This window comes from Simochromis diagramma, unplaced genomic scaffold, assembly GCF_900408965.1.
Source record: "Simochromis diagramma unplaced genomic scaffold, fSimDia1.1 OVJJ01000097.1, whole genome shotgun sequence".
In the NCBI taxonomy this organism is placed as follows: domain Eukaryota; kingdom Metazoa; phylum Chordata; class Actinopteri; order Cichliformes; family Cichlidae; genus Simochromis; species Simochromis diagramma.
The window spans coordinates 1,127,725-1,154,579 of record NW_024387319.1 but is presented as its reverse complement, the minus strand read 5'-3'; the positions used below and the strand labels follow the sequence as shown (position 1 = coordinate 1,154,579).

Below are 26,855 nucleotides of genomic sequence, written 5' to 3'. Positions count from 1 at the left end.
ACTAAGCAAGTGTTTGCTGTCGGTAGTTCAGATGATTTTTTTTTCAGCGAGGTTAGTTAAAAACTGCCATCCTCATTAATATCAGTTAAAAGCAGATGCTTTTTGCTAGCCAAGCCAGCTAGCTGGTCCAAAAGTGACGTCTATCTTCAGACTGCTAAGATGATCCTGGGCTAAACGGGTCGGTCTACACAAAGTCTGCGTTAAGCTGATTCTTAACAAATCAGATCTGGCTGTAAACATCAGGGGATGCCTTTTATGAATAAAGTGAATACCTTGACCTATTCAGCTAAAGGCCAATTCCTGCATTTCTGTGCTCAAAACTCTTTAATTTCACAGATTAGAGCTTTTCTCATTATAAGAAAATGGAAGCAGAAAAACAAAAATAAAGCGACTGTTCAGCGTTTTATGGAAAAAAGTTAAACAAATGTAAATTATTAATGTGAAATAAAAAGACTTTTTATTTGATAAAAATACATAAAATAGCATCACTCTTATCAGAATATATTTATGCAAGACATTACAGGTCTGCATACCAATAGTCATCAGATATTTGTTGGACACATTAATGGTGTAATCGTTGTTTGGCTGCTTTACGCAGGCAGACGTCTCTTTACATCCACCAGTGGTGAGTTTATACTGGGTCCCACAGCTGGACGGTCTCCAGGCACACGCACAGTAATGACAGCATATTAAGCGATCATGTCAACTGACTGTGTGTGTGCGTGTGTGTGTGTGTGTGTGTGTGTGCGTGTGTGTGTGTGTGTGGGTGTGTGTGTGTGTGTGTGTGTGTGTGTGTGTGTGTGTGTGTGTGTGAGAGAGAGAGAGAGAGAGACAGAATCAGAGGGCTCGTACTGTCGGTTGTATTTCTGAGCCAGGTATCATCTTGAGCTGTCTGGTGAGCCGTAAACATGGCCAGTAAATACTGCACAGCCTTCATCAAGGTGGCATACATGCACACACATGCACACAGGTGAATATACAGGCATTACAGGGACACACACACACAGAAATATTGTGACTATAATCTCTCTGCTGACCAAATCTCTGAGTTTGTTCCTGGAGGAGTGTCGACCTTTGACCTTTGACTTATAGCCTGTCAGGAGCTCTTAATATGTTTGCTTGTTGTGGTTTCTTAACGCCTGTAGGCAAGCCGGAGTGTAGTCTGGATTTTAAAATTAAGAAGTGGTGAAAAAATCAGAAATATACATATCGTATATATACATGTGACAAATTAAAGGAAAATCTGAATAAATTAATGAATTAAAAAAAACCCACAATGAATGCAGGTGTTTCCACACAGGTGCTCTGCCTGTTGTAATTGAGCAGTTACCATCCATTCATGCTCTGTGGAGTGTGCACACCCAGCTGATCCTGATTTTGTTACAAGCTGTCATGAGGAAAAGGTCTAAGTGACTCTGAAAAGGGGGCATTTATGTGACGAGCGTCACTGTCAGCTTCTGGCTCAGCTGCTTTCAGCAGGAAGATAGATGGAGCTTCTGGGTCTTAAAACTGAATTCTTTCAGTAGCCACCAGGGGGCGATGCCTGCAGTTGGAGAAAGACTATAAAGTCTACACAAAAGCCTTTCTCTGACTTGAACTCTGTAAACTGCTCAGTTTGTCACCTCAGTCGCTCATTTTGGGTCATATTGAAAGAAAAAATAAATCCATTTTTATAAATTTTATTTTAAGGTTCAGGAAAGAGGATTATCTGGGATCAGCCAATGAGCACTTGATTTCTCAGTCAGACCCGCCCATCTCTCGTATTGATGGGAAATATGAGTAATACAAAACTCCAGCATTCACAACAGGACTTAAGAAACTATAGTGGGTGACATCAGTGTGGCTGCATCAGGTCAAATTCAGATTTCACATTCAGATTGTCACGGCTAACGGGGTGAGCCGTGTGGAGGAAATAAATGAGGATACACTCACATAAGACACGGACTTTCACAATAAAACAGGAAACAATTCACAAGGACGCAGACTTGACACCAAACTAAATCTACACTAAACACGAGGGCACAAGACACAAAACCTAAGAACAAAACCCTAAACCAGAATAAATTGAAACATAGGATATAATATTCAAAACAAGATAACAAAAGAATCAGAAGTCATAATACAGAAGAATACTAAAACATAAGGAACTGAATGAAATGACCTAGAACCGTAACACAGATTCATTACATCACAGATCCATTGCTGAGCAAAATTATGTGACAAACAAGAAAACCTCCATTAAAAACTGGAGCGGGTTTAAAAAGACTTTAAGGCAACCAATAAAATAAACGCATTCGTCTTTCATAGCATCTGTATTCCGGGACAATTTAAGCTAGGAGTTTTCACCGTCACCATCCTGGTGTTTGAACTGGAAATGCAGACTGAACACCGAATGCTCATTGGCTGATGGAATATTGTTTCTTTTTTGACAAAATAACCGCCTAAAACACAATGTTGTGTTTACAAATACTGAGCTCTTAAAATCAAAAGAAAACAGTTTCCTTGAGGTTACAGGAAGTGAGGAGTCGCCCCCTGCTGGCAATTAACAAGAATGCAGAATTAAGTCACTTCAGTTTTAGGATCTGTAAGCTCCAACTTGGCGCTACTGTATTGTGGTATTGACTAACTTTTGCGGCCACACTCAAGAGGCCATTCGAGGAACAGAGTCAGCATGAGGCTGTCGTTATGAAAGCAAATGCACATTTCGAGTTCAGTGGTTTCCAAACTGCAGACGCACTGGTTTACAAAAACCTGGGGAAAAAAGGCGATGACTCATCGTTCTGCATACACTCGGCAAATGTGCGACTTCATGTGCGGCGAAGAGCACGATTCAGGCCTGAACGCTTGACTCCTGCGGTTAGGGGTCAAGGGTGACGGTGTTGTTCTGTAGGTGGGGCTGGTTTGGTGGTGTGGTTTAGTGGTAAGAGTCACTTCAGATCAATTGTTGACCCCACCCCCTCCCCAATGTAAGGGTCACTTTCATTGTTTCTATAGACGCTACAGAAACCAGCTGGCTCTCCACAGAGAGAAATGATTGGTTCATTAATCATAGTTACTGACAGGAAGTTTATGGCAGCAATTATGATAACATTTTTTAAGCACACAAATCACTCGATCCAGCCTCTGAATGGTGAAGATGTCTTAGTTTAATTTTCCCAGTTTGCTGTTACAATAAAGTCTAAGTTGTATTTTTTGTGTGTGGCTGCTATATGACTTTATTATGACTATATTTGCATAGCTAGATTATTAAAATAAAAGACACATGATTAATTTGCATAAAAATGGAACTAAACCACATTAAATGACTTTACAGTGAACAACAGCAGGTGATGTGATCAGGAAAATGTATCCTTAGTGTTAGTTACAAAGAAATCCCAACTTTGGTTGTGTATAGTTTATGTTGGCCCGTTAGTTATACAGATCTGAGTTTAAACCCAGAGTGGAAAACATGCTCCACCTATAAGTGTGTAATCCAAACTACTGGAAAGATTTTCAAAGTGTGAAAGCTGCTTTGAAGAATTGAATATCTTCAAATTTTCAATCAAATTAATTATTAATGCTGGTTGCTGGTAGCAACAATAAAGCTACACGTGAAGGTTTTGCAGCTCCACTGAGGACTGTAAAAACATGTAATATGAAATTAACATCGCCTTGAAATTAAGATACCGTCATTAGATGTGAACCTTTAATTCTAAACGATGCACGAAAGTCAGCTTTTTCCCTACTGGTTTTACTGGTTGGTACCACGTATGATCAAACTGGGCTTCATGTTGGTCAGGATTAAACTGCAACAATGAGTCATATCCTGTCTGGTTTCCATTTGATGCCATGAACGAGAGGAACTGAGTGACACACCGAGGACATGGCACACTCTGCTCTAAATGTCATCATAATTTACAAATGAAACTTTTGTTTTTTATTTAATAAGCCTTTCAACTACAGATTAAGACCATAAATTCATCAGGAGAGCATTCACTGAGGTCAGAGATCAAGTTCAGCAGCAGGCTCGTTTTCTCATAGACTTCCATACCAAAAGACTCGCCCCCTGCTGGACATCAGGAGGGTAGCAGTTCTAAGGCACTTTCAGCTACATAATGATTTATCTAGTTAATTTCAGACTGCAGATGATAACTGCTTCCATTGTGGATAGATTGTTTAGTTGAGTGCAGGGGCTGATATTAAATGTGAATCCAGATGTGCTTTAGGACGCTTTACTGACTTTCGAAGTTAGAGGCTATAGCTGTGGGTTTTTGGCCCGTCGCCCGTGCACCAGCTCCACGCTGGCGTCCGCCTCAGGCCCCAGACGCCAGGCCAACATGACAGCTATTACTTCACACCCAAAACTCAACCCACCCCCCTTATCCTCACCTCACACCCGTCTATTTTTACCGTGGGAGGCGGCTGCTGGTGTTGAGAGACGTTGAGCTGGCGGACACGCTGCTGTTGTCAGGGGAATAAGTGGGTTCAAGAGGTCATCGATGGAGGTGCGGCGCTGCTGATGTCCACGTTGTGTGTGCGTGCTGTTCTGAGAGATGAAATAAAAATTAGTGTGTGTTGTGTGGAGGAGGTGCGCGATGTAAGGGTACAAGCTGCGGTGCTGAAGTGGAGTTTTAGTACGTGTTTGTGCTTTAGAAGTGTTTGTGTGTGATCAAGTGTGTTCTGGATTTGTGCCCAACCACAGTGGCGCCACTATGACAAGCCGCTGTTTGAGGTGGACACACACACACACACGTACACTCATGAACCGCTGTGATATTAGAATACAGCGATTGTGTTTTTCTGAAGGCAAACCGTGTTATTTCCCATGGGGCCTTGCTCCTGAGGACAGTCATTTGATTTTTGCATCCCATGAGGCATTGCTGTGGGACTCAGAGCTGCTCTGCAGCCACCAGCTGCAGTGCCGTTGTGTTTTAATTGTGTTCACGTTGAACCAAAGTGAGTCAATAAGCTTTGTGTTTGTTGTGTGTTGTTGCTGAGTTGTTGTTGTGGATTTGTGTGAGCTTTAAAGTCATGTCTGTTAAACCTCTGAAGTCCAAGTCATCATAGTTGGTAACCCAATCCTCACCCTATATTTTGGAGAATTGCGTTTTGGAAAGAAAAAGTGATTCATATCAGTCAGAATAATTATTTTCTTTATTTCATGATTATCAAAACGTTGGGAGAACAAATCAATAAAAACAATATTCTGATTTGTTCTTATATATTATGACCAAAGTTAGGACCTTTATTTTTTTATATTAGCTTTTGAGGCAACCTAAACATCATTTTTTTAATGATTTGTTTTAATCATGACAGTTGATCATTTAGCTTTTCTCTTCTATTCAATTAGAATGTATTTTTACAGTGCTAAATCCCAACAACAGTCCCCTCAAGGTGCTTTATATTGTAAGGTAGACCCTACAATAATACATACAGAGAAAAACCCAACAATCATATGACCCCCTATGAACAAGCACTTTGGCGACAGTGGGAAGGAAAAACTCCCTTTTAACAGGAAGAAACCTCCGGCAGAACCAGGCTCAGGGAGGGGCGGGGCCATCTGCTGCGACCGGTTGGGGTAACAGAATGAAGTCAGAATAAAAGACATGCTGTGGAACGCTTCTGAGTTTATCCTTTTGGAATTTCCTCTTCCTAGCCCCTCTTTCAAAATAAAAGCCTTTAGGACAGGCAGTGGCATATGTTTAACTGGACAGCTCAACTGAAAGAGAGAAAAAATGAGGGAAGAATGGCGGAGATGGACAAATGTGGAAAGAGGGAGAGAAAAAATAAAACCGGGGTAGATTATAGACAGGAAGACAGATCCCGTGGTGGGTGTGGGAGGTATAATGATATTACCGGTATGGTGGCCTGGGAAGTCCATAACAGCAGGTCTATCATTACCCCATAATTAGCTTCTGGCTCTGTGGCGGCGGCGGTGAGGGGACATTTGCGTTGTTTGTCAATTGGTAACAGTATTATCTCGCCGCCTGCCACAACGCTTCAGCAACATCATTACAGCCGGCACTCAATCAACAATTACCCCGCCGCTCAAACAAGTTTCAGCTGGAGTTTGGGCCGCTTTCACACAGGGAGTATGTTCCTTCTGCCAAATTACAATAATTATGATTCATTTATAGCTGTGATTGACAGCTGAGTGAGGTCTCATGAAGTCTCTCCCACCTCATCGAGCGCGGCGTGTTGAACGTGGCAGGTGAAGCTGATATTTAACATGTACTGTTGCCTTCTGACAGTTTGGAAAGTTACTGCTCCCCATTATATGATGATTAGACAAGAGTGGGCCTTTCCTCCCATCGCCGCTGTTAATGGCATATTAATTTGCTGTATTGAATGTGGCAGGCATTGGAGGGGAGCGCTGAAACACACATGCTAACTCGACACAGCCTTTCAGTTCACTTCATCTTTATTTAAGCCCTAATGGGAAATCAGTGAAAGGTATTTAAAAAAAAAACGGCACATGTAAAATCACTTCGGCATGTTGTGGCAAAAAGAGACATTTTTACACTTACATTTCAGCCGTTTAGCTGACACACTCCAGAGAGACTCACAATGAGAGAACAAGTCATAAAAGCCTCGGTTCCTCGATCACCAGCGTCACACTGAAGACATTTCCATTTTACATTTGAGCTGCTGCTTTTATCCGCACTGACTAAGAGCTGAAAATCACAGAAAAGTATACTAAATTGACTCTCTCGCAGTTCTCTTTTGTTCTCTGTGCTAAATTTCGACCTCTGTCCAGCCAACAAACTTTACAAGACTATTTGCAAATTTAAGGTTGTTGCAGGTAAAATATCTGACTGTTTATCCCATCCAGGCTGTTTATCAAGAGCTTTGTAACACAAACTCAAGAACTATCATTTAGAATAGAATAGAATAGAATAGAATTCAACTTCATTGTCACTGCACATGTCACAGGTACAAGACAACGAAATGCAGTTTGCATCCATCCAGAAGTGCTTTAGCCATGATATAGATATATTACAATATATATTAGCAATAATATAGATATGTGAGTATATTACAGAAATGGGTCTATTATGGTATGTTATAGTGTACACGGGATGAAGTATGTTATGAATATGCTATAACTAGAATGGGGTTTATTGCCAGATGTTGAGGTTTACAACATTAGGAAATTGCTGCGGTGCTTCAGTGCAAACAATAAGAATTAAAGTGCTATGTAGAAAGAAAGATATGTGCATGAGATATACATGAGATATATACATGAGAATAAGAATTATGAGTGCTACGTAGAAAGATATATACATGAGTGCAGGTGGTGATCAGTGCCAAACATGAAATGATGCAGTGACACAGCGTAGGGTCATGTGTTAGTGGCGGGGACAGTCATGTGGTTATTGTTCATGTGTCCAACAGCAGAGGGGAAGAAACTGTTCTTATGGCGAGAGGTTCTGGTGCGAATGGACCGGAGCCTCCTGCCTGAGGGGAGCAGGTCAAACAGACTGTGTCCAGGGTGAGAAGGGTCAGCTGAGATCCGGGCTGCACGCCGCAGTGTCCTGGAGGTGTACAGGTCCTGCAGAGATGGGAGTTTGCAGCCAATCACCTTCTCAGCAGAGCGCACAACACGCTGCAGTCTCTGTTTGTCCCTGATAGTGGCTCCAGCGTACCACACGGTGATGGAGGAGGTGAGGGTGGACTCGATGATTGCAGTGTAGAACTGCATCATCGTCCGTGTTGGCAGGTTGAATTTCTTCAGCTGCCTCAGGAAGTACATCCTCTGCTGGGCTTTCTTGATGACGGAGGTGATGGTGGGCTCCCACTTCAGGTCCTGGGTGATGGTGGTACCCAGGAAGCGGAATGAGTCCACAGAGGTGATGGGGGTGTCAGTCAGGATGATGGGGGGAAGTGGGGCTGTGTGCTTCCTGAAGTCCACAATAATCTCCACTGTCTTCTGGGCATTCAGCACCAGGTTGTTGTGGCTGCACCAGGACACCAGACGTTCAACCTCCCTCCTGTAGGCAGACTCGTCCCCATCCGAGATGAGCCCAATGACGGTGGTGTCATCTGCGAACTTGATTAGCTTGACAGACTGGTGGGTGGAGGTGCAGCAGTTGGTGTACCAGGGCGAAGAGCAGAGAGGAAAGAAACACAGCCCTGAGGGGGCCGGTGCGATGGTCCGGGAGTCCGAGACATTCTTTCCCAGCCTCACGTGTGCTTCCTGTCGTCAGGAAGTAGTGATCCACCGGCAGATGGGATCAGGCACTTCATCTGGGAAGCTTGCTCGGAGATGGTCTGGAAGGTGGTTTCCAGACATAGTATGTATCTTAGTATCTATGTATGTACGGCATGAACTGATTCATATAAACTATAAGAAATGTAAAAAGCTATAGAGAGTGCTGGTTATAACGTTGTAGAATAAAATTATGTATGTACAGAATGATTATTTAGACAGTGTGCAGTTAGATAGTGAGATTGTGGATAATTTCTACAGAGGTAATTAAAGTGCTGGGGTTGTGAGTGTGGTTCAGTCCATGTTATTGTTGTGTGTTTGAGGGTACAGTTGTCCATTGTGGGTGTGTGTATGTCCAGTCCATGAGTTAACGTGGGTCAGATGTCAGGAGGCAGAGTTCAGGAGTCTGACAGCTGTGGGGAAGAAGCTGTTCCGGTACCTGGTGGTCTTAGTCCGGAGGCTCCTGTAGCGCCTCCCAGAGGGCAGGAGGGTGAAGAGTCCGTGTGATGGGTGACTGGGGTCTGGTTGCTTTTGTGAACAATTTCACCTGATGACAAGCAACCTTCAGCAACCAGCTGCCAAACAGCTGGGGACTGGGTGCTGGTAGGGAGTTGGTGACTGGTCACTAGGCCTGGGTGACTGGGGCCTTATTAAAGTCACATATCAAGGTGCAATTTGGGGTTGAAACACCTTGGAGGAGCTGATGGTTGATCTGTTCACCTGTATTAAAATATCTGATTCTTTATCACGAGTATCTAAATGACTTATTTAACATAAAGTTTAAAACACAGACAAAAATATTTCAGGTTGTACAATCTGCTCTTTTAGATTTTTTTTTAACATAATACACTTGATAATTCAGCTTCTCTCCTCAGCTTTGTTGGCTGTGCTGCTCACTCTCCTGGTTGCCAGTCTCTGCCAAACAAACCACTTCCATGTTGTCTAGATAGTTGTGTTTGGTATGTTTTCTCTCCAAAAGATACTCCCGAGTGCTTCTTTTGATCAGCTACCATTCCTTCTGAAGGACACACACAGGAAACAAACTAAATCATCTGTGACAAGTAACCAGACATTTTTTCCCAGGCAAAGCAGTTGGGTTTAATAAAGTATCATGCTGGTGTATATAGCAGTATACCAGGAGCAACTATAGTAAATTATGGGATTATGGGACCGTTTCCACTTTTACAGGTGTAGCTCGAAGCTAAAGTTATATTGAAAACTTGGAGTACTTCTACTTCTTGTTGGGAATCCCTCTATAATGTACAACAGGCTACGTAAGAAGACAGCAGGACCCAGATATAGTAGCAGGAGTCACTCCCACATTTGATGCCACTAGTCTTGATTTCTCCACACAGTGTGGGCTTTGTACTGAACTCTGATTCAAATGTAAAGTGTTTATTGTCTGATGGGAAATCTTCTCAGTCCTTAACCTGTTCACGTTATTCAGCTTGTTCATCATGTGCACCATCCTGACAAACTGTTGCTTCATGGCCATGTCCGAGCCGGAGTACTGGGCCAAATACCTGGAGTAAGTACACCTGGGATCTTTTCTTTCTTCTTCATCAGCCACAGGTGATTTATGTGAATTTACATTTAATCAATGATATTACTGGATATGCATTTCTTTCAAGTCATAGTAGCTATTGCAAAGTAATTCGAGGTAACAGAGGTAAATGGTTTGCAAATTTTAGTGTGTTGTTTGTGTCAGTCGCAGACCCTTAAACTAATATGCTGTTAATGTTCAAAGTGCACTTAAGATGCTGCTGAATCGAAAAGTAAAAGCACATCTTTGATGCTTTGGGACTGAATTCCATTTATTTCAATAGGACAGTTTTTTAAACTAAAGCTACCTTTGCAGCACATTCAGGGATCATTGGAAAAATGCATATTTTTGGTGAACAGACCCTTTAATGTACAGTAGTTCATCGCTGGCTTCCAGCTGTGGAGGCTGCTGCTGCTGCAGCTGCTCGGTCAGGCCTAACGTGACAGACTCTCTGCGCTCCTGCCTGTCTTTGTACGGTTGAATTGTCACGAGTCGGGTCAAACTTGTTTCTGGGGACAAAATAAATAAGTGAAGGATGTGTGGTGGAGAGTTTTATGAATATTTATTCTGGCTCTCTCTTCCACCCGTCCGGCTTTCTTTCTTTTCTTCATTTTGTCTTTCTTTGTCCTTCACTTCTTCCACATCCGTAACTTTCTCTTTCTTTCTGCCCCTGCTCTTCGTCTGGACAAGCATTTGTCGTATTTTCTTCCTTTACCTTGTTACTGTCCAGTTCTGTGCCCTCATCCTTCCTCTTTTTTCTCTTTTTGTGATCCTTTCTTTTATTTTTGCTGTTTCTTTTCTATCCTTTTCATTTTGTTTCATCACAACATGACTCCCTTCCCCTCCAATACTGATAAACGTTATCATCCCTCATTCAGGTACACCTTCACAGGTATCTACACGTTTGAGTCTCTCATTAAGATCCTGGCCAGAGGTTTCTGTGTGGGACCGTTCACCTTCCTGAGGGACCCCTGGAACTGGCTCGACTTCAGCGTCATTGTCATGGCGTGAGTCAAACACACACACTCACACACACACACACACATAGTATTATATAAAAGCTCAAAAGATTTAAAGTGAGAGTTGTTATAAATGAATGCCATGAACAGCTGTAATTAATCAGTAAACTTCCTGCATACTGCAGTACAGAGAGAGGATCTCAATGCTGTGACCACCCCTTGCCTTTTAAAGAGCACCAGTTCTCCTGAGTATACTTTCACACAGTATTTTGTCTGAACTTAGTTCTTTATGACTCTGCCTGGATGTTTGGGCTCTTTGTGCTACTCTAGAATAAATTTGGGACCAATCAAATGCCTTCCTGATGGATTTGCATGTGGTTACGTGTACAGTTTGTTCTCAGTGACTGTAGAACAGCTGCAGATGGAGGTCAGCGTCTTCATGAATAACTCTTCGATTGTGATTGTGAACCTGCACGAAAAACTGCAAATCGTGTTTACATTTACTGAAACCACTGAAACTCATAGGTAGTCTACTGAATGGACCAAAAAGTCACAGGGTTTTATCTGTGGAACGTGAAAAGCACCGGGCAACATTTTGTCCCTCGGTGTTTCTTAAATTATATGAGAATGAAAAGAAAAAAAATTGCAACTAGAGTTTGTCTGTTGAAATTAAGGTTGAAATTTGGTATCAGTGACACCACACAAACTACACAAAGCTCCTTTGAAGTCAGCATAGCCATAGTCGGCAACTTCTGGGACTTAAAGTGTAGCCAACGTTCAAGTACCAACAGCCGCAGTTCCTCCAGTGGCCACTAGAGGCTCCAAAGGTGAATCGGTCCCCATGGATGTTAAAATGTTCAGATTTACATAATAAACACATTTACAGCCTGATGCAAAATCTGGTTTTCTATGGGGATGATATTTTTAATGTCAAATTATTTCAACTTAGTTAAGGCTTAAAGTTTGAATTATTAGGGGCGTGTCCTTTTTGACTGACAGGTAAATGGTGACACAGGCGGCTGCTAGGCTTCACCTCAGCTAATTGGAGTTCTTGAACTGGAGCTGTGGAAGCCCTAACCCTATGCTTCAGCCAAAGACCAGTGGGCCTTACTATGGCTATATCTCCATCCTCTGATCACTAATGTGCAGGTTCTGGTTGCAAATGATATTATCAGTATAAAATGGAAACTCCCATTTCCAAGGTGCTGTGGTAACTGTTTCATGTGGTGATCAGAAAAACAAGCAATGGGTTGTGAAAGTTGAATGCACTCTGTGACGATCGGCTGATGTGACAGTGGCAGCAGGACCGCGTGATGAAATAGCAGAACACCAGTCATCCACCTGCCGTTCAAAGTGTGGCACCACCGGAGTCTAAACCTCAGTTCTTACATGAAAGTTTGAGTTTGAGCAACAGCACCATCACAGATGAAGTTCAGCTTGTGTTTTTAGAAAAACGCTCCTATTGCACACGGATATTTTAGCAAGTTCATTTTCACAAAATCAAGAAAAAAAGATGACAGAAGAAAGAAGAAAATACAACAGAAGAAAACTGCTTGGATATAAAACAAGCAGATTGAGGCGGTGGGCTGGTAAAACATGGCCTTGCTGGATACACAATTTAAAACTCAAACAATAAAAGGTTACCAGGAAATTGTAGTGATTCTGCTATTTCATGCTTTTAATGGAATAGAAAAATAAATAAATCTGCAGAAATGACCAGAGTTAATCAGACAGCATTTTCCTTTTTTGAAGAGAGGCTCAGAGCTGCAGAGCGGCGTGGGTGACGTGACTCTGTTGTTGTTCTGAGCGGATTAATGCTGCGGAATTAAAGAATAAAGGCGTGTCTCACACGAACTTAGATATATGTTCAGTTTCCAAAGCTAAGCAGAAGACACATTTGCAAAGTAAGGAGAAAGTCTGACTTTGTGCTGCCAGTTCAAACTCTACGCCGTTAATAAGCATAAGCCTGACCGGCGACGACTATCGCTGCTTCTTGAGCTTCTTCTTCACTGGGAACAAATGACACAGTACATTACACTTATTTACTGATTCTTATGCTCGTCTCTTCTACGTTCCTCAGCAAAATATACTTGTCACTACTAAATCAGCTTCTACAGCCAGAATATTTACACGACTAATAAACTGAAACTTCTTATGATGATGATCACACACAGCCTGTATCGTTTTACTGAAAGTAGCCTTGGAGACGTGGTTTCCTCTCTCTCAGAGTAAAAACTGCACCTCCTTCTGCACCAGACGTTATCGGCTTCTTCTCCAAGCTTCACGAGGCTCAGCTTTGAGGTTCGGGTGTAATTGTACAGACGAGCAGACAAACATACATGGAGGAATAGCATGACATCCTGAAAGGGGACAGTTTCCCTAAAAAGGCTTACTATTGAAAACTTAATTATACTTTATAACTATATGGTTGTGTAACATTTTAAAAGCTGGACGGGGCTAAAGCATCTACTTCCACTCCTGCAGAGGTGGGGTGACTGGAAAAGTGGTGGAGCCATTTTTAAGGGCGTGAACAAGCTCAGCCTGTACACACTATGCTTTTTCAATTGATTTTAAACAATGAGTGCTCCTAATACTTTAAAGATTCACCGTGAGCCTCTTTTTTTCAGCCCTGTAAGTGGACTCAGTGACAGATTCACTGGAGTCAAAGAATCTGTGATTTCTGTTTTTTTCACCCTCTCCTGAGGGCTGCTTATCAGCAGCTCGTTAGAGACAAAAAGATTCGTCTTCCTCGATTTTCTTTTGCTTTTTGACGCTTTTCTAAACAACCTTGAGATTTCTTTTCACACTGAGGTCATTTTCACCTGACCAATCCGACACGCACTCTGATGAAATGTTTTGTGAAGCCATTATCTCTGACTCTGGACTTCATCTGTTTTCTTTTGCTAAAGGACAGTCGTGGGTGCTGGAGGAATATTGGCTGCACTTTTTGTGGATACAAATGAGCGTTCACCACTCGGGCATTTAATTAGAGAGATTTGGAGAATGAGAGTTGGAACAACCAAATTAATTTTGCTCTCTTTATAGTCTTTGCGCTTGTGTTCTGCAGGTCTTTTTCATTTATTTCATGGAATGCGTTGCACTTGCATACACACCACAAAGGAGAATTTCTTAAGACTTCCTGCACTTGCTAGTATAGGATTTTGTTTTAAATCTTAGGTTGGATTTTTTTCTTATGATGGTGAATATTTTAACACGACCACAGTATGAGTAAATGATGGCTTGTTTTGTTGTGCAGGTTATTGTTTGGGGTTCGTTTTTAAACTTAACTTGAGAACACCCTTCTCTTTCTAAAACACATTTTTCACGTATACTAAAAAAATTTTTTTTTGTAGGAAAAACATCACAATAACTGAGGTGACATAAATACCGTCACCAATATTGACTGCATACTTGTTTTAAATTGGGGAAATAAAAATTAAAATCTTTCAAATAAACATCAACAGCAAGAAACAATAACAGGCACAAAAGAAATGTCTCCAACAAAAGAGACAGCAGATCCAAAGCGAGATGAGTGAATATTTTATTGGCTGGATGCTACTTTTAGTGAATAAAGCCATTTTACGGTGTTTTCATAGAACAAAAAAACAGTGAAGTGGTTTCCTCAGTGACACTCTTGCATTTCCCAAATTACAGGTTTAAAAAGCACGAGGCTTCTCAAACCCCTCAGCACATAATCGACTGTCAAACCATCAATTCAAGTCAAGAAAAAGACTCCAAAGCTCTGAGCCTCTTATTCCTCTTAACAATGTTGGTGACGCCCCCTCTGCGAACGACATCCTGCCGCTTTGTTTCACAAAGAAAAAGAGCATGACCCATCTACATCGGTAATTGACTGACTGATGGAAAATCGCTGCAGTTTGGTTTGCTTTGTTATGAGGTGGTGATCAATCAGAGAGTCGATTAGCAGTAGGCCTGCGGCGAGGGTCGCCGGCGGGTAGATGAACAGTCAGAACGAAGCGATCGGATCAATAGATGACCCTGAGGCTCGGCTCGCGGGTTACAGTGTGGTGTAATGAAGCGCCGTCACCCCTGCCGTGCACACTCTGTAAATTGAAACATTTCATGAAGGTGCCCTCAGATGATGGGATGCCAAGTCTGTCGAGTCACATAGTACAACCCTGATGAGCTCCCGTGAAATCCCCCAAAATGGTCTCACTTAAAGCAGAAACTCCCCATTAAATACAAAGCTGATCCGAATTCCTGTCAGCGAGTCAGAGGGTTTAAGAAAACGCAGCTGTTGTCTGGATTACATTCACTGATTCGACCACGTAAGGGAAGTGAAGTCCTTGGCATTCCAGAGCAGGAACACGTGAACATTTAAGTGTATAATCATACATTTTGAAGACAGTCCTAGAGTTATTGGAAGAGTTGATGCAATTTCAGTAACTCTTAGTGCATCAACTATAAAGTTAAGAGAAAGAAATTATAGTTGGAGCTGGAGCTGTCAACTTTCAAGCTCTGGACTCAACCAGACTAGCTTTGCATGATTCACAGTTCAAAATAATCCTTATTTATCTTACGCAGTGCCTAAGTGCAGCTCTTTAGCTCATCTCTGTCTGAAACAAGCCAGTTGACTCCAGCCCCTTTTTGTAGAAACAACTTCCCTCTGATTGGCTGCCTAAGGTGACTGTAATAGGGGTATCCCTCCAAGTGTTTGTGAAGCCATTCACACACACACACACACACACACACACACACACACACACACACACACACACACACACACACACACACACACACACACACACAGTGTCATTGGTGCATGTCCTTGAACTGAGGGATGTCCTGCAGTCAGATGGATCTTTAGCAGGACAGGAGCACATAAGTCACCTCTTCATACATCACACACACACGATTGATGCTTTTGACCCCTCCCATCGAGTCAGGATTCCCATAGTAACCAGGATCACCCCCCCCCCCCCCCCCCACACACACACACCCCTGTGTTACTGATATTGCTAGAGTAATGACATGTTAATGGCTGCCATCACCACACCGGCAGCAGCAGCAGACTCCACAGTCATTTCCACAGCATTAAAGCTGCAACGTTTGATACGTCGTATTGATCCATTTCTCACACTAAATCATCCGTGATTTAATTAAAACACATTTGAAATTACTACTGTAAAGAAACGAAGCACTAATGGAGCTGAACAAGCACCATCACACGATCTCTTACTTTCATTCTTCAGTGGAAACTGAGTGAGATTTAAAGCAGAATTTTCCTCTTTTATAGCACAAAACAGTTGGAAGAGCTCAGATTTAATGATGCAAATTCTAGAGGTATAAAATGATATTCACACTGGAAGAGGAACAAATTCTGCAGCAAAGACAAAAAGGTTGAAAACGTTGCCGGTTGATGAGCATTTAGAGAAAAGACAAAAAGATAAAGGCTTAAAATTACAGACCTGGACTACAGGCAGTACTTTAAAAATCATAATTATGATCAGTAAAAATGAAGTTTGTGTAGTCCACACTTGTGATACAAGAGCAAACAGGAGAAGAGTAACGTTTCTGATGCAGGAGTTCAGTGAAAAGTTCCTTTTTAAATAAACATCTGTTTGAAAATTAAAGGGAACTGAAGGTTTTTATGGTCCATATTATAACTGCTAAATAATCTGAGAATTTGAGGCTTCCAAATATTTAAAAAAAAATCTAAATGGTAACATTATATTAAAAATACTGTTCACATATGCATTTTTAATGAAATATTTGATATATAAGATGAAATATTTTTGTTCATTTAGTTTAAAAAATCTGTATAAAGTTTATCATCTCTGAAAACTGCTAATAACCACTTAAAATCTCAACTTACACAATAAAAATCTTTATTTTTTACATTTTAGTTTATAGTGTTGTCATGACAACAAAAAATGCCAATACTTTATTTACCAGTATTTATTACTGTTATCATGTTTTGGTCTTCAGAAGCAAATATGAGAAATCGATCAGTGTTCTATTATTTCTACTTAATAGAAGAATAAATTGTAAAAAACTGGAAAGCATTTGTCATATTAGGTATTTTTCTTTATGATTTGGTAAAACTGGAAATAATCCCTTTCAATAAAATGGGATGTGGTGTTACCCACACATCATTTTTATCACTTGAAACAGAGCAAGAAGGGATTTAATCTAATTTCATATTCTCAAGATTACATTTTTAAAAGATACAGTAACAAAACAACAAACAAAAATAACAACAACAACAAAACAACCAATGAGGTACATTCACATAAGGTCTGAACTGGTTCTTTGAGCCCTCCATTGTGAAGTGTCTCTGCTGCCACTGCTTCCATCAGCTGGTCGTGACTTCTTGCATCTAAACGGCGTGTTCTGACAGCCACACCTCTCGACGCCTCCTTGGTAATTCAGTCAGCCTAACAGTCAAATCCGGTGAAATATGAGCCGTAATGGAGGGCCGGTAGCAACTGAGTATCAAATGTCTTGATCTAACTGGGGGCCCAAAATGGCCGCTGTTGCCTGGCGCCTTTTGGCTCTCAGGGCTTCGTCTGACTCGATCTAAAGAGGGCGTTCACAGCTTGGGTGTGGCTTATGTCTCTTGTTAGAAACTTCTTTTTCTAGGTTGTTGTTATAGATTTGATGTTTGTTTTATATCGAGTGCAAGAGCAGATTTTAGTAGTTTTTTCCCCCTAGGAGATTCATACTGTGGATGTTGATGTAAAAGTAAAAAAAAACACTTTTATTCTAAGTTTACCTTGTGTAGACTGCAGCTTGATTGGATTGATGAGTTTTAACAGGTATAAAAACCAAAGGAAACACTGTTGCTGAGATGCCTGAAACTCCTCGTTTGTCATCCAGGATTGTCTTCTGTTACCCGTCTATATCACCAACACTTTTGGAAAATCCCTCCATGGCTAGCAGTTTAGTAAGTGCTAATAATCAAATTAGTAAGTAAAAGGAAAAAAACAGCGTCAGACAGCGCTGTAAACAACAGTAGACTGGTGCGTAACAAGCAAGCGAATAATGCAGAAAACAGATTTTTAGAAGGGAAACTGTTCTTGAAATACAGAGAGAGAGAGAGAGAGCTGTGCATGAAGTTTGATTTTATTGTGGTGGAAGCAAAACAGCAAAAGTCAGAGTGAATCCATGACGATGTTTATGTGAAGCGTAGTTTGGATCTTCTTTTGCTGCTGGTTCAGTCAATATTGTTTGGAGAGAGATCAAACCTGCAGCTTCAGAATCAGAGCAAAAAGGACGTAAACACAAAATCAGTGTTTTGCCGAAACATCAGAATCAGCGAGCTGTCGGCTTTCAGCCCCGACCGTGTCCCCGTGTCCCCGTTTCTCACCATGTCGGGTGAGAAAGGCGACATCTCACTGCTTCTGATCCGTCGGCAGGTCGGCGCTTTGTGTTTACGTCTTTGTGCAGAATCCGTGTTCCTGCTCTCATTCGCTGTTTTAGCTGTTTAGTGGTTGTTGAAATTTTGTGAGGTTTAACCTGAGATTCTGGACTTTCGGGCAAAATAAATTCACATTAAAAAATCGATTCAGGATTTTAATGAATCGATATCACGTTATCCAAGCTACAATCGATTCTAATCGATAAATCGATAATCAAAACCCACCCCTAAATCAAATACACTGCAAAGTTTTGGCAGTTTCCGGGTCTGGAGTGTTCAGGTGTATGTTAACACAACCTGACCACAAAGTTTTGCAAAGCTGGATTTGAACAAACCAAAAATCTTTTGAATAATCTCCTTTGGATAGATGACACCAAAGTGGAGATGTTAAGCTATAATAGACAGCACTTCATTTGGAGAAAACCTAAAGCAGCATCTTTGGACAAACACCAACTCTAAAGCATGGTAGTGGAGGCGTGATGATCTGGAGACATTGCAGTCATTGGGTCAACTATCAAGTCTTCTGTATACCAAAGCATTCTAGAGTCAATTGTGAAGCCGTCTATTTGATGCCTAAGGCTTGACTAAAACTGGTACCTCGTTCCAAGCATGGCATCTACAACAGAATGGCTGAAAAAGAAAATAATCAAGGTGGTGCAATGACCCAATGAAAGCCCAGTATGGGCAGAAATCTGTGCCATCAGAAACTGAATTTGAATAAGTTAGATCTGAATTTGAATTGCTCGGATTGAATCTGAATGGTAACTTGAATAAATACTTTTAAAAACTGAATTTGAATTAACCTAATTTGAAATTCAATTTATTGGTTTGAAAATGATCATCACTAAATTGAAATTGAATTTTATATTTTGAAAATGAATTCATTTGCTTTGAAACTCTATTTTATCCTTTAAAATTTTAGCTCTCGAATAATTTCAGATTCACTTCTCACCATTCAGTTTCAGTTCGACTAACTAATTTCAGTTAGACTAACTATTCACTTGAGCTAAAGTTATTAAGTTAGCTAAAGAGTTGGGATGCTGTGTAAGACATAAATAAAGCTAAAATACAAAGGTTTGGACACCGTTTTGCATGTTTCCCTACTGTAGGGGTCTCTGCAAGCATACAGGGCTCTGAGAGGGTCCAAGATGACAACTTTGGAATTCTACTAGAAACTGTCGATCATAATCCAGGGCAAACTACGCTAAATTAGCGTTTTCAGCTAACAGCTGCAATAAGCATAAAAGTTACTGTACGGCTATCATTTGTTAACATGACGCTTGTTCTTATACATGTAATACATTTATTACCAACCCGAGAGTTTATCCGCTGGTCATTCGACATGACGAATGACTTCTGAAGTCTTAATTCAGCTCAAGATGCTGTAGATTCCCGTCAGTAACACTTTCGGTCCGCTAGTAAAACGCAGTTCTATTAATCTGCGCTTGAACCGGAACCGGATGTAAGTCCCAGAAAACTGAATTTTGGAACTGAAATTGAATTGTAGAACTGAAACTGAATGGTGAGAAGTGAAACTGAAATTATTCAAGAACTAAATCTTTAAAGGATAAAATACGGTTTCAAAGCAAATTAATTCATTTTCAAAATATAAAATTCAATTTCAATTTAGTGATGATCATTTTCAAACCAATAAATTGAATTTCAAATTAGGCTAATTCAAATTCAGTTTTCAAAAGCATTTATTCAAGTTACCATTCAGATTCAGTCCGAGCAATTCAAATTCAGTTTCTGATGGCACAGATTTCTGCCCATAGTCCAGACCTCAACCTGTCTTAAATGCTCAGACAGATCATCAAAGGTCAAAGTAATGGCCACAAACCTCAATGAGCTACATCAGTGTTGTGAAGAAGACTGGGTCAGAATTCCTCCACCATTTGATAAACTGATAAAGTCATACGGAAACAATTGCTTAACATTATTGCTGCTAAAGATGGTTCTACAAGCTTCTGAATAGTTGTGTGGTGTACTTGGTTTTCCACCAGTCTACATAGAGTCCTGGAAAAATGTTTTTATATGGCTGTATCAATTTAAAGAAATTGTAGTCAGTGCTAACTGTAGCCAGTTGTATTGTAGTCAAGTCATGTCAGTGCAAGTCATGACAGTGAGTTGCATAACTCTTTTGGGTGTTTTTTTTTTTTTTTTGCAACTGCTAGAAAATGTTGATCAATGAATATCTGATCTTTTAAGCTATAACTCTGAGCTGAATTTTAGCTTAAAATGTAAGTAATTTGTTTTGTTTTTTAAGAGCAGGTAAACTTAATAGGTAATAATAACAGTTTTTCACAACTGTTTGGATGTAGTGTGGATCATTTAGGACTGGCTTATGATTAAAAAAAAAGTTTTAAAAAAAGTAACGGTTAAACACAGAATAATGTGATGTTTAGAAAATTTATAACCAAAACGTAAACTTCCTGTATACTTGACTTTTTTAAAATACTTTTTGAAAATTTTCCTTTACAGGTGTGCAACAGTGCACCTTGATTGCATGACCTGTAGGGCTCACATATTCCAAATAAGTCAATTTTGGGTGGTTTAAAGTCACGGCAGTATTTTCAGACTTTGTTGTGTTTCTCTTCCTTTGTTGTTTGTTGACAACCATCACACTGCCCCCTACAGGCTGTTAACAGAGTTTATCAAAGTAGGGAACCTGCAGGCGCTGAGAACCTTTAGAGTGCTGAGAGCCCTGAAAACTATCTCGGTCATCCCAGGTAAGGGCTCACCACCACCACCACCAGGGGGCGACAAGAGACATAAAACAAACAAACTAGGAGACAATCGTAATCGCGTTGTGAACGTCCTCTCTTGTTCGTCCCATGTCTGCCATGTCTTGCAGCTCCAGACCCCACCCACTTCCCACTCCTTGCCCAATCGGGGACCATAGGTCCAATCACCTGATCTGCATTAAAGGAACAATAAAGAAGGAAAAATCAGATATGTCTAAAAGTTTGTTAACAGGAGAATCGATGGCAACAAAATGCCTTCAAGTTGGGATATTTGCTAAAAAAAATCTGACGCACTAAACTGGTTAATTCAGTGTCCATTCCAGAGCCAAACACAAACAAAAGCATTTCTCATGATGAACTCTTAAAAACATGTCCTGTTTGCTGGATTTCTGTCTTTTTTGGCACAAAACTGAACAGTTGATGTTTGAAGTTAGACAAAAGCAACCCAAAGGCATTTTTTTGGTTCTGGTATCTGATGTTGAAAACACCACTCTGACATTCAAAATGTAACTATTTATCAGTTAAAGTTTACTATGTGGATACCCAAAAATACTATGTAAAAAAAAACCAAAAACCTTACAGGCATTAAAATATTAAAGTGCTTAACTGAGTTGCCTTTTCTCCAGTTTACATCCAAATCCATAGCTTTGAATACCTGATTTCCCCTTCTTAACAGTCGAGTCTCTGGCTTGACCCTCCAGTGTTGCCATCCGACCTGGCCTGTCTCTACTGTATCTATTTCTGTCTCTCGCTGTATCTCCACCTTTCTATCCCTCTGTGCTGGCTTGCTGTTCAGTGTGGTCATACCCTTCTGTGTGTGTCTGTTTTTGTGCTTTTGTCTCCCGGCTTGTTGCAGATATGTGACTGAGTTTGTGGACCTGGGTAATGTGTCAGCCTTAAGGACGTTCAGGGTGCTGCGAGCGCTCAAAACCATCTCTGTCATCCCAGGTGAGACCGCGAATGCAGGGGAGTGAATACCAAACGCACTCCTCCCAATCTGCTGGAAGCACTAAGTGGCTGTGTTTGAAATCTCATCCCGCATACTACCTACTGATAGCTCTCTACTTCATAACAACCACTTTAACAAAGTAAACAGAGGTAGTATGCAGGAGGAAGCACCAAGGTTTTTATGGTAATTGGTTGTGAGTGGAAAACAGAGGCTTAGCAAACAGAAACAGCTCTTGGCCATGAGTCAAGTAATGGCACAGGAGAAAGGACTTCCAATATTTAATGCTTCACCATACAAATCAGCATAAATTCATACTTAGCTTTAGAAAACACAACTATTGTCTACAAGGTGTGATCACGAACTTTTACAAGACTCAAAAGACCCTACCTGATTTAAATTTGGTTGAGCGTCCCTTCAAGGCCATACCCTTGTGCACCTCTGGACTTCCACCAGCTGTTATCCAAATTAGCATTCCCCAGAAGACCACAGCTCCCTGAAACTTTGTCCTCTTCCCATAAACCAATTCAGATTGTAGGGCAGTAGACATGCTGGGAGTGGTCCAGGGTCACACTAAGGGACTACCTGAAAAAGGTTAAAGGTGTAATTTAAATCAGTTGTGATTTTTGAATGTTCATTTTTTCCATAAATTTGCAAAACTTTATGATTGTACCTCATAGAAGTACACTAAATGCTTGCTCAGTAACATCATGTCAGTGCTAAATCCTGCAATAAATGTAGGATAATAATCCTACATGCACATAAGTTAATAAACTAAAATGGAAGATATGCCATCATGTGAGCAACTGGGATAATATTCTGATCCTGTGATAAGGAGGATAGAGTGTAAGTAATTCTTTTTCCACTGCAGAAATTTGAATAACACACAAAGTGGGACAAACAGATACAGAACTGACCACCTGGTGTGTCCCTTCACCCCCTCTGTTGCTTTTGCTGTGGAAAATTCACCAGATTCACTACTTGATGGGGTCTTGTGGCCATAAAATTTCCAGGGGGGGTTATTTGTGTTCTTGGACAAAAGCGTTTGTCTGTCCAGCCTCAAACCTAAAAATGTGTTCCTGTACACAAAATAACACTTTTAAAGGACAAAATAAATCTGGAGAGGTTGGTGGTCGAGTGAGTTATTTCTCTGTTGATATCAGAGATCTAAATTGAAGTCAAGAATTTGACAGAAGTTTTAGTGATTACTAATTATCATTAAAACAAAGTTGGGATTATATATTGAAATGCCTTGGTTAGGTTTAAGTTGATCAAAAGTTTGCCATAAGTTGTTGCTATAACTACAGATCTCTGAAACTGAATGCCACTATTGTTGTGGTGCATGTGCAAGCACCTTCTTTGAGAGAAGATTGCTGCTTAAAAAGGCCATTGAGAGGGCAGGTGTACTCTTTGAGTTCAGCCAATCAGCACTGAGACCCATCCAACTGTTTTCCCAGGGGTTTTCAGAAGTACCCATGCTGAAGAACATATTTGCTCACCTGCTGGTTTCTGCAGTGGAAAACAACCTGCTAATTAAGCTTTTTACGCTATTCCAGTAAATATGACCTATCTGTAAAGACCAAATCTTTTTTAGTGAAAATGCTGACTATCCAAAAAATGGCTACCCATTTTTTGATCAAGTTGCTTATGGAGTTTATGCTTGCCAGATACAGCTGACATAATCTCCCCTAACCTGTTCTGCTGTTTTTGTTTCAGCCTGTGAAGGAAAAAGCCAGCAGTCTGATATTAGGAAACACTGTATTAATAAGACAATGAGTTGTTTTATGTGTTAGGGACTTACACTTTTTACTTTTGTTGGTCTAAAATTACACACAAAAAGCTTAAAATGAGTAGCCATGACACATAAAAGGTCGGGGAACATAGCAACATTCTTTGCTAATGCACTTAGGAGATATCTACGTCACTTAAACATTCCCAGCACACTTCAGGAGACACCAGTTTATGTCCACAAAGACACAAATTAATATGCAAACTGTGCAGTCGGTTATTCAGATGTCCTGCTGGCTAGCCTCTGTATGTTTCCACTGTGCATGTTAGCATGCAGTGCTAACAGCATTGTTAACATGTGATGAAAATATTCTCGTGCCATGTTAGTGGCTATGTTATAACAGTGTTTAATCACATGTTATAACTTTAGTAAAGTAATAGCACCATGACAGCATGTCAGAACTGCAGCTTAGCTTTATCTAATCCCACTTTTCATTAGTTTACAGACACCTCCAGGTTAACAAACAAAAGCTATTCTGTGAGACAAAATCTTTGAATATAAAGTAAAAAAGTAATAGAAAACCTATTTGAGCTGTCTGTTTCTAATGAAAGAACTAAGTCAAAAAAGTGCTAAGAGGTGATTTAAAAATCTATAAGAAACTGGTGGTTTCTTTGGTAAGACTTGGCTGATAACAGTCGACTTGTCTGCACCCTTTGTGTGTTTTTGTTCCTGCTGTTTTTACCATGTGTTCATGTGTGTGTTAGTGTTGTTATCGTAGTATTAGATGGGGGAGTTTGTGGTCTGTTTTGCTGTATTTTGATGGTGATTATTAGCCTACAGTGACTTTTCTTCATCAGCTGCTCATGGGTGAAAACCTGACTGTTTCCCCCAAAATTTAACAATGATTGACTAAAACTTTTACAAAATATTTTAGATTATTATCATCTGAAGGAATATTTTCAGGTTTTCACCTAACAGGAATGGAGTATTTGCATTTTTTATGCTTTCAGTTCATTGATTTGTTTTTTCCACCTTCATGCATAAAGATGGCTGTCGTTTAGTTTTACTTTTGTACCTTGCCTATGCATAAAAACAAAAACAAAACAACCTTTACACTCCAAGTCACAATTGACAATAAGGAACTGTTTGGAGAAAATCCCCTCTTTGCAATTTTCAAAGAGCCATTAATCTCATATAGAATCATACCTTAGACGTAATTGGACCTCTGAGAGGTTGAAGTTAAATATTTGAAGGCATACTGCTTTGATCATGTCATTTAAGCTGGCTGCCATCTTCATCAAGTTAGCAGGTTTCAACATACCCGCCATTCATAGACCAGTTACACCAGTTCTCAAAGACTTATTCAAATATTAACCCTTTCTGCATCCCTGCGCCCGCGGCGGTCCCTCAGGACTGAAGACCATCGTTGGGGCTTTAATCCAGTCGGTGAAGAAGCTCGCTGACGTGATGATCCTCACGGTCTTCTGCCTCAGTGTCTTTGCACTTATTGGCCTGCAGCTCTTCATGGGAAATTTGCGGCAGAAGTGTGTGCGGAGCACGGCACACTGCTTCAATGACACCTTGCCAGCCAACACCTCCTTCTACTGCAACAACAAGACCTGGGCCTCAATCAAAGACTTCACCGAAGATGAAGGTGAGCATTTAATAAGTGAACGAACAAGTTGCTTGATTGATTTTCACATAAAGATGTTTAATTTAATTTGTTGCACTGGTGCAATTAGTTAGAAAATAGAAAGTTCATCTCTTGTGTCATTACTGAAGAAATTGATACTAGGAGGTAAAACGTAACGTGGAACCAACTTCTGACCACCTGGAGTCTGTTAAAGTATCACCCCAACCTTTGGGTTAGAGCTAAGACCTCTTGTTAATCAGGGCTTGTGTGGACATGGTGTCTTGGAGCTTTAGATGAGACTGAAAAAGTTTCTTCAGAAAGCTTTTGATGGATATCTGTTGTGAAAGATTGAAGGAACTCTGTGTCTGGTTGTCCATTGGTCTCCCTTGGATTGTGTCTTAATTATGCATATTGGGTTTGGGTTTAAAATAACATATTTGGATGACTGCATCCAGCTTCCCTTTGTGCTCAACAGATCAGACCACGAACCTTTAACTCTTTATAGCTTGTGGCATTTTTCTTTTTATTCTGAAACCGGTTAAAGCTGTTTCTGTTTCTGCCCGTAAATTGTAATATACTGATGGGAGCCTTGTTTAGTTGTACCAGGCATCTATACATTCTGAATGTTTTACTTGGGAAACAGCATTGGTATATTTTTACCTATGATGTCATACTAAATACAGTCCAGTTTACCTGTGTGCCTTTCTCTGTCTCAGCTTCAATGCTTGCTACATACACACCTCCAAATACGCTTTTTACAATTTCCGGCGTTTAGACAGATCCTGAATATGGAATATTATTTAGAAATATTTAAAGTTAAATACACTTTATACCTCATTGAATTTGAAGCCTTAAACATAACGTTGGCTTCCACTAAGGTTTTTGTTGTATTGTCTAAATTTGTTAATTAGTATATGCCATATTTTACTTTGCATTTGTTTCACTTTTTATATGCTTGTTATCTAAACACTCTAACTAAACACGTAAGAGAGCTATACATACCAGTGGCTGTTACCAGTACTACACCCCAACCAAGTTTTGTTTATATTAAGGAATATTACCTCATTGAGGGTCTATGAACTCTATGGTCAGAAAGGGTTTCCGTGTTAAACGATTTGAACGTATCAGTACTTTTGGATTCTCTGTGAGTGAAAATGGAAATGTCAACTTGTCAACTCCATCTTTGAAGATCAGTCTGTATGACTTAAGAATGCAGTGCTGCTTCAGCTCGGTCAGGGTGGGCTCCTTTTGTTCCAGTAATCTAACTTTGTTAGAGCTAGAACAATGTTTCAAAAGTGGAAAATGGATAAAGCCACCATAATGTTACGCACTGGTGAGTGCAGTCCAATTTGGACTCACCATCTTGGTGTTTTGAGCCCAGATGTAATGATCCAGGGGTGGATATGCCTGTTAAAACCACATCGTCATTGGCTCAGGACTTTTGATTGACAACATCGCTTGGATAAACCTCCTCTCTGATACAAAATCGAGTTTATATTTTATTCAATATGATCCAAAATGAATAACTGAGACCATAAACTCAACTTTTTGGAAAAACAGGTATTGTCACCTGGTAGCAGTAGTTAGCTTCACTTCTTAAATCCAGAAGCTACGTCTGCAGTCTATACCATCTACTGTACTGTGCAGAAAATGTCCAGTGCACTTCAGGAAGTGTGGGATTTTTGCAGGGAAGCACAGGAGCAGCCCGTCTCTGAGCTGGTGGACCTCATTT

At 40.5% G+C, this 26,855-nt stretch overlaps 1 protein-coding gene across 1 annotated transcript in view; it reads left to right on the top strand.

Moving 5' to 3' along the window:
• LOC120717254 (sodium channel protein type 2 subunit alpha-like) overlaps positions 1 to 26,855 on the top strand; it is a 218,048-nt gene that overhangs the window by 64,561 nt on the left and 126,632 nt on the right. Inside the window, exons 5-8 of the mRNA XM_040005166.1 lie at positions 9,627 to 9,716; positions 10,610 to 10,738; positions 21,672 to 21,763; positions 24,902 to 25,144. Of these exons, the coding sequence (XP_039861100.1) occupies positions 9,627 to 9,716; positions 10,610 to 10,738; positions 21,672 to 21,763; positions 24,902 to 25,144 (554 nt within the window). The remainder of the gene's footprint in view (positions 1 to 9,626; positions 9,717 to 10,609; positions 10,739 to 21,671; positions 21,764 to 24,901; positions 25,145 to 26,855) is intronic.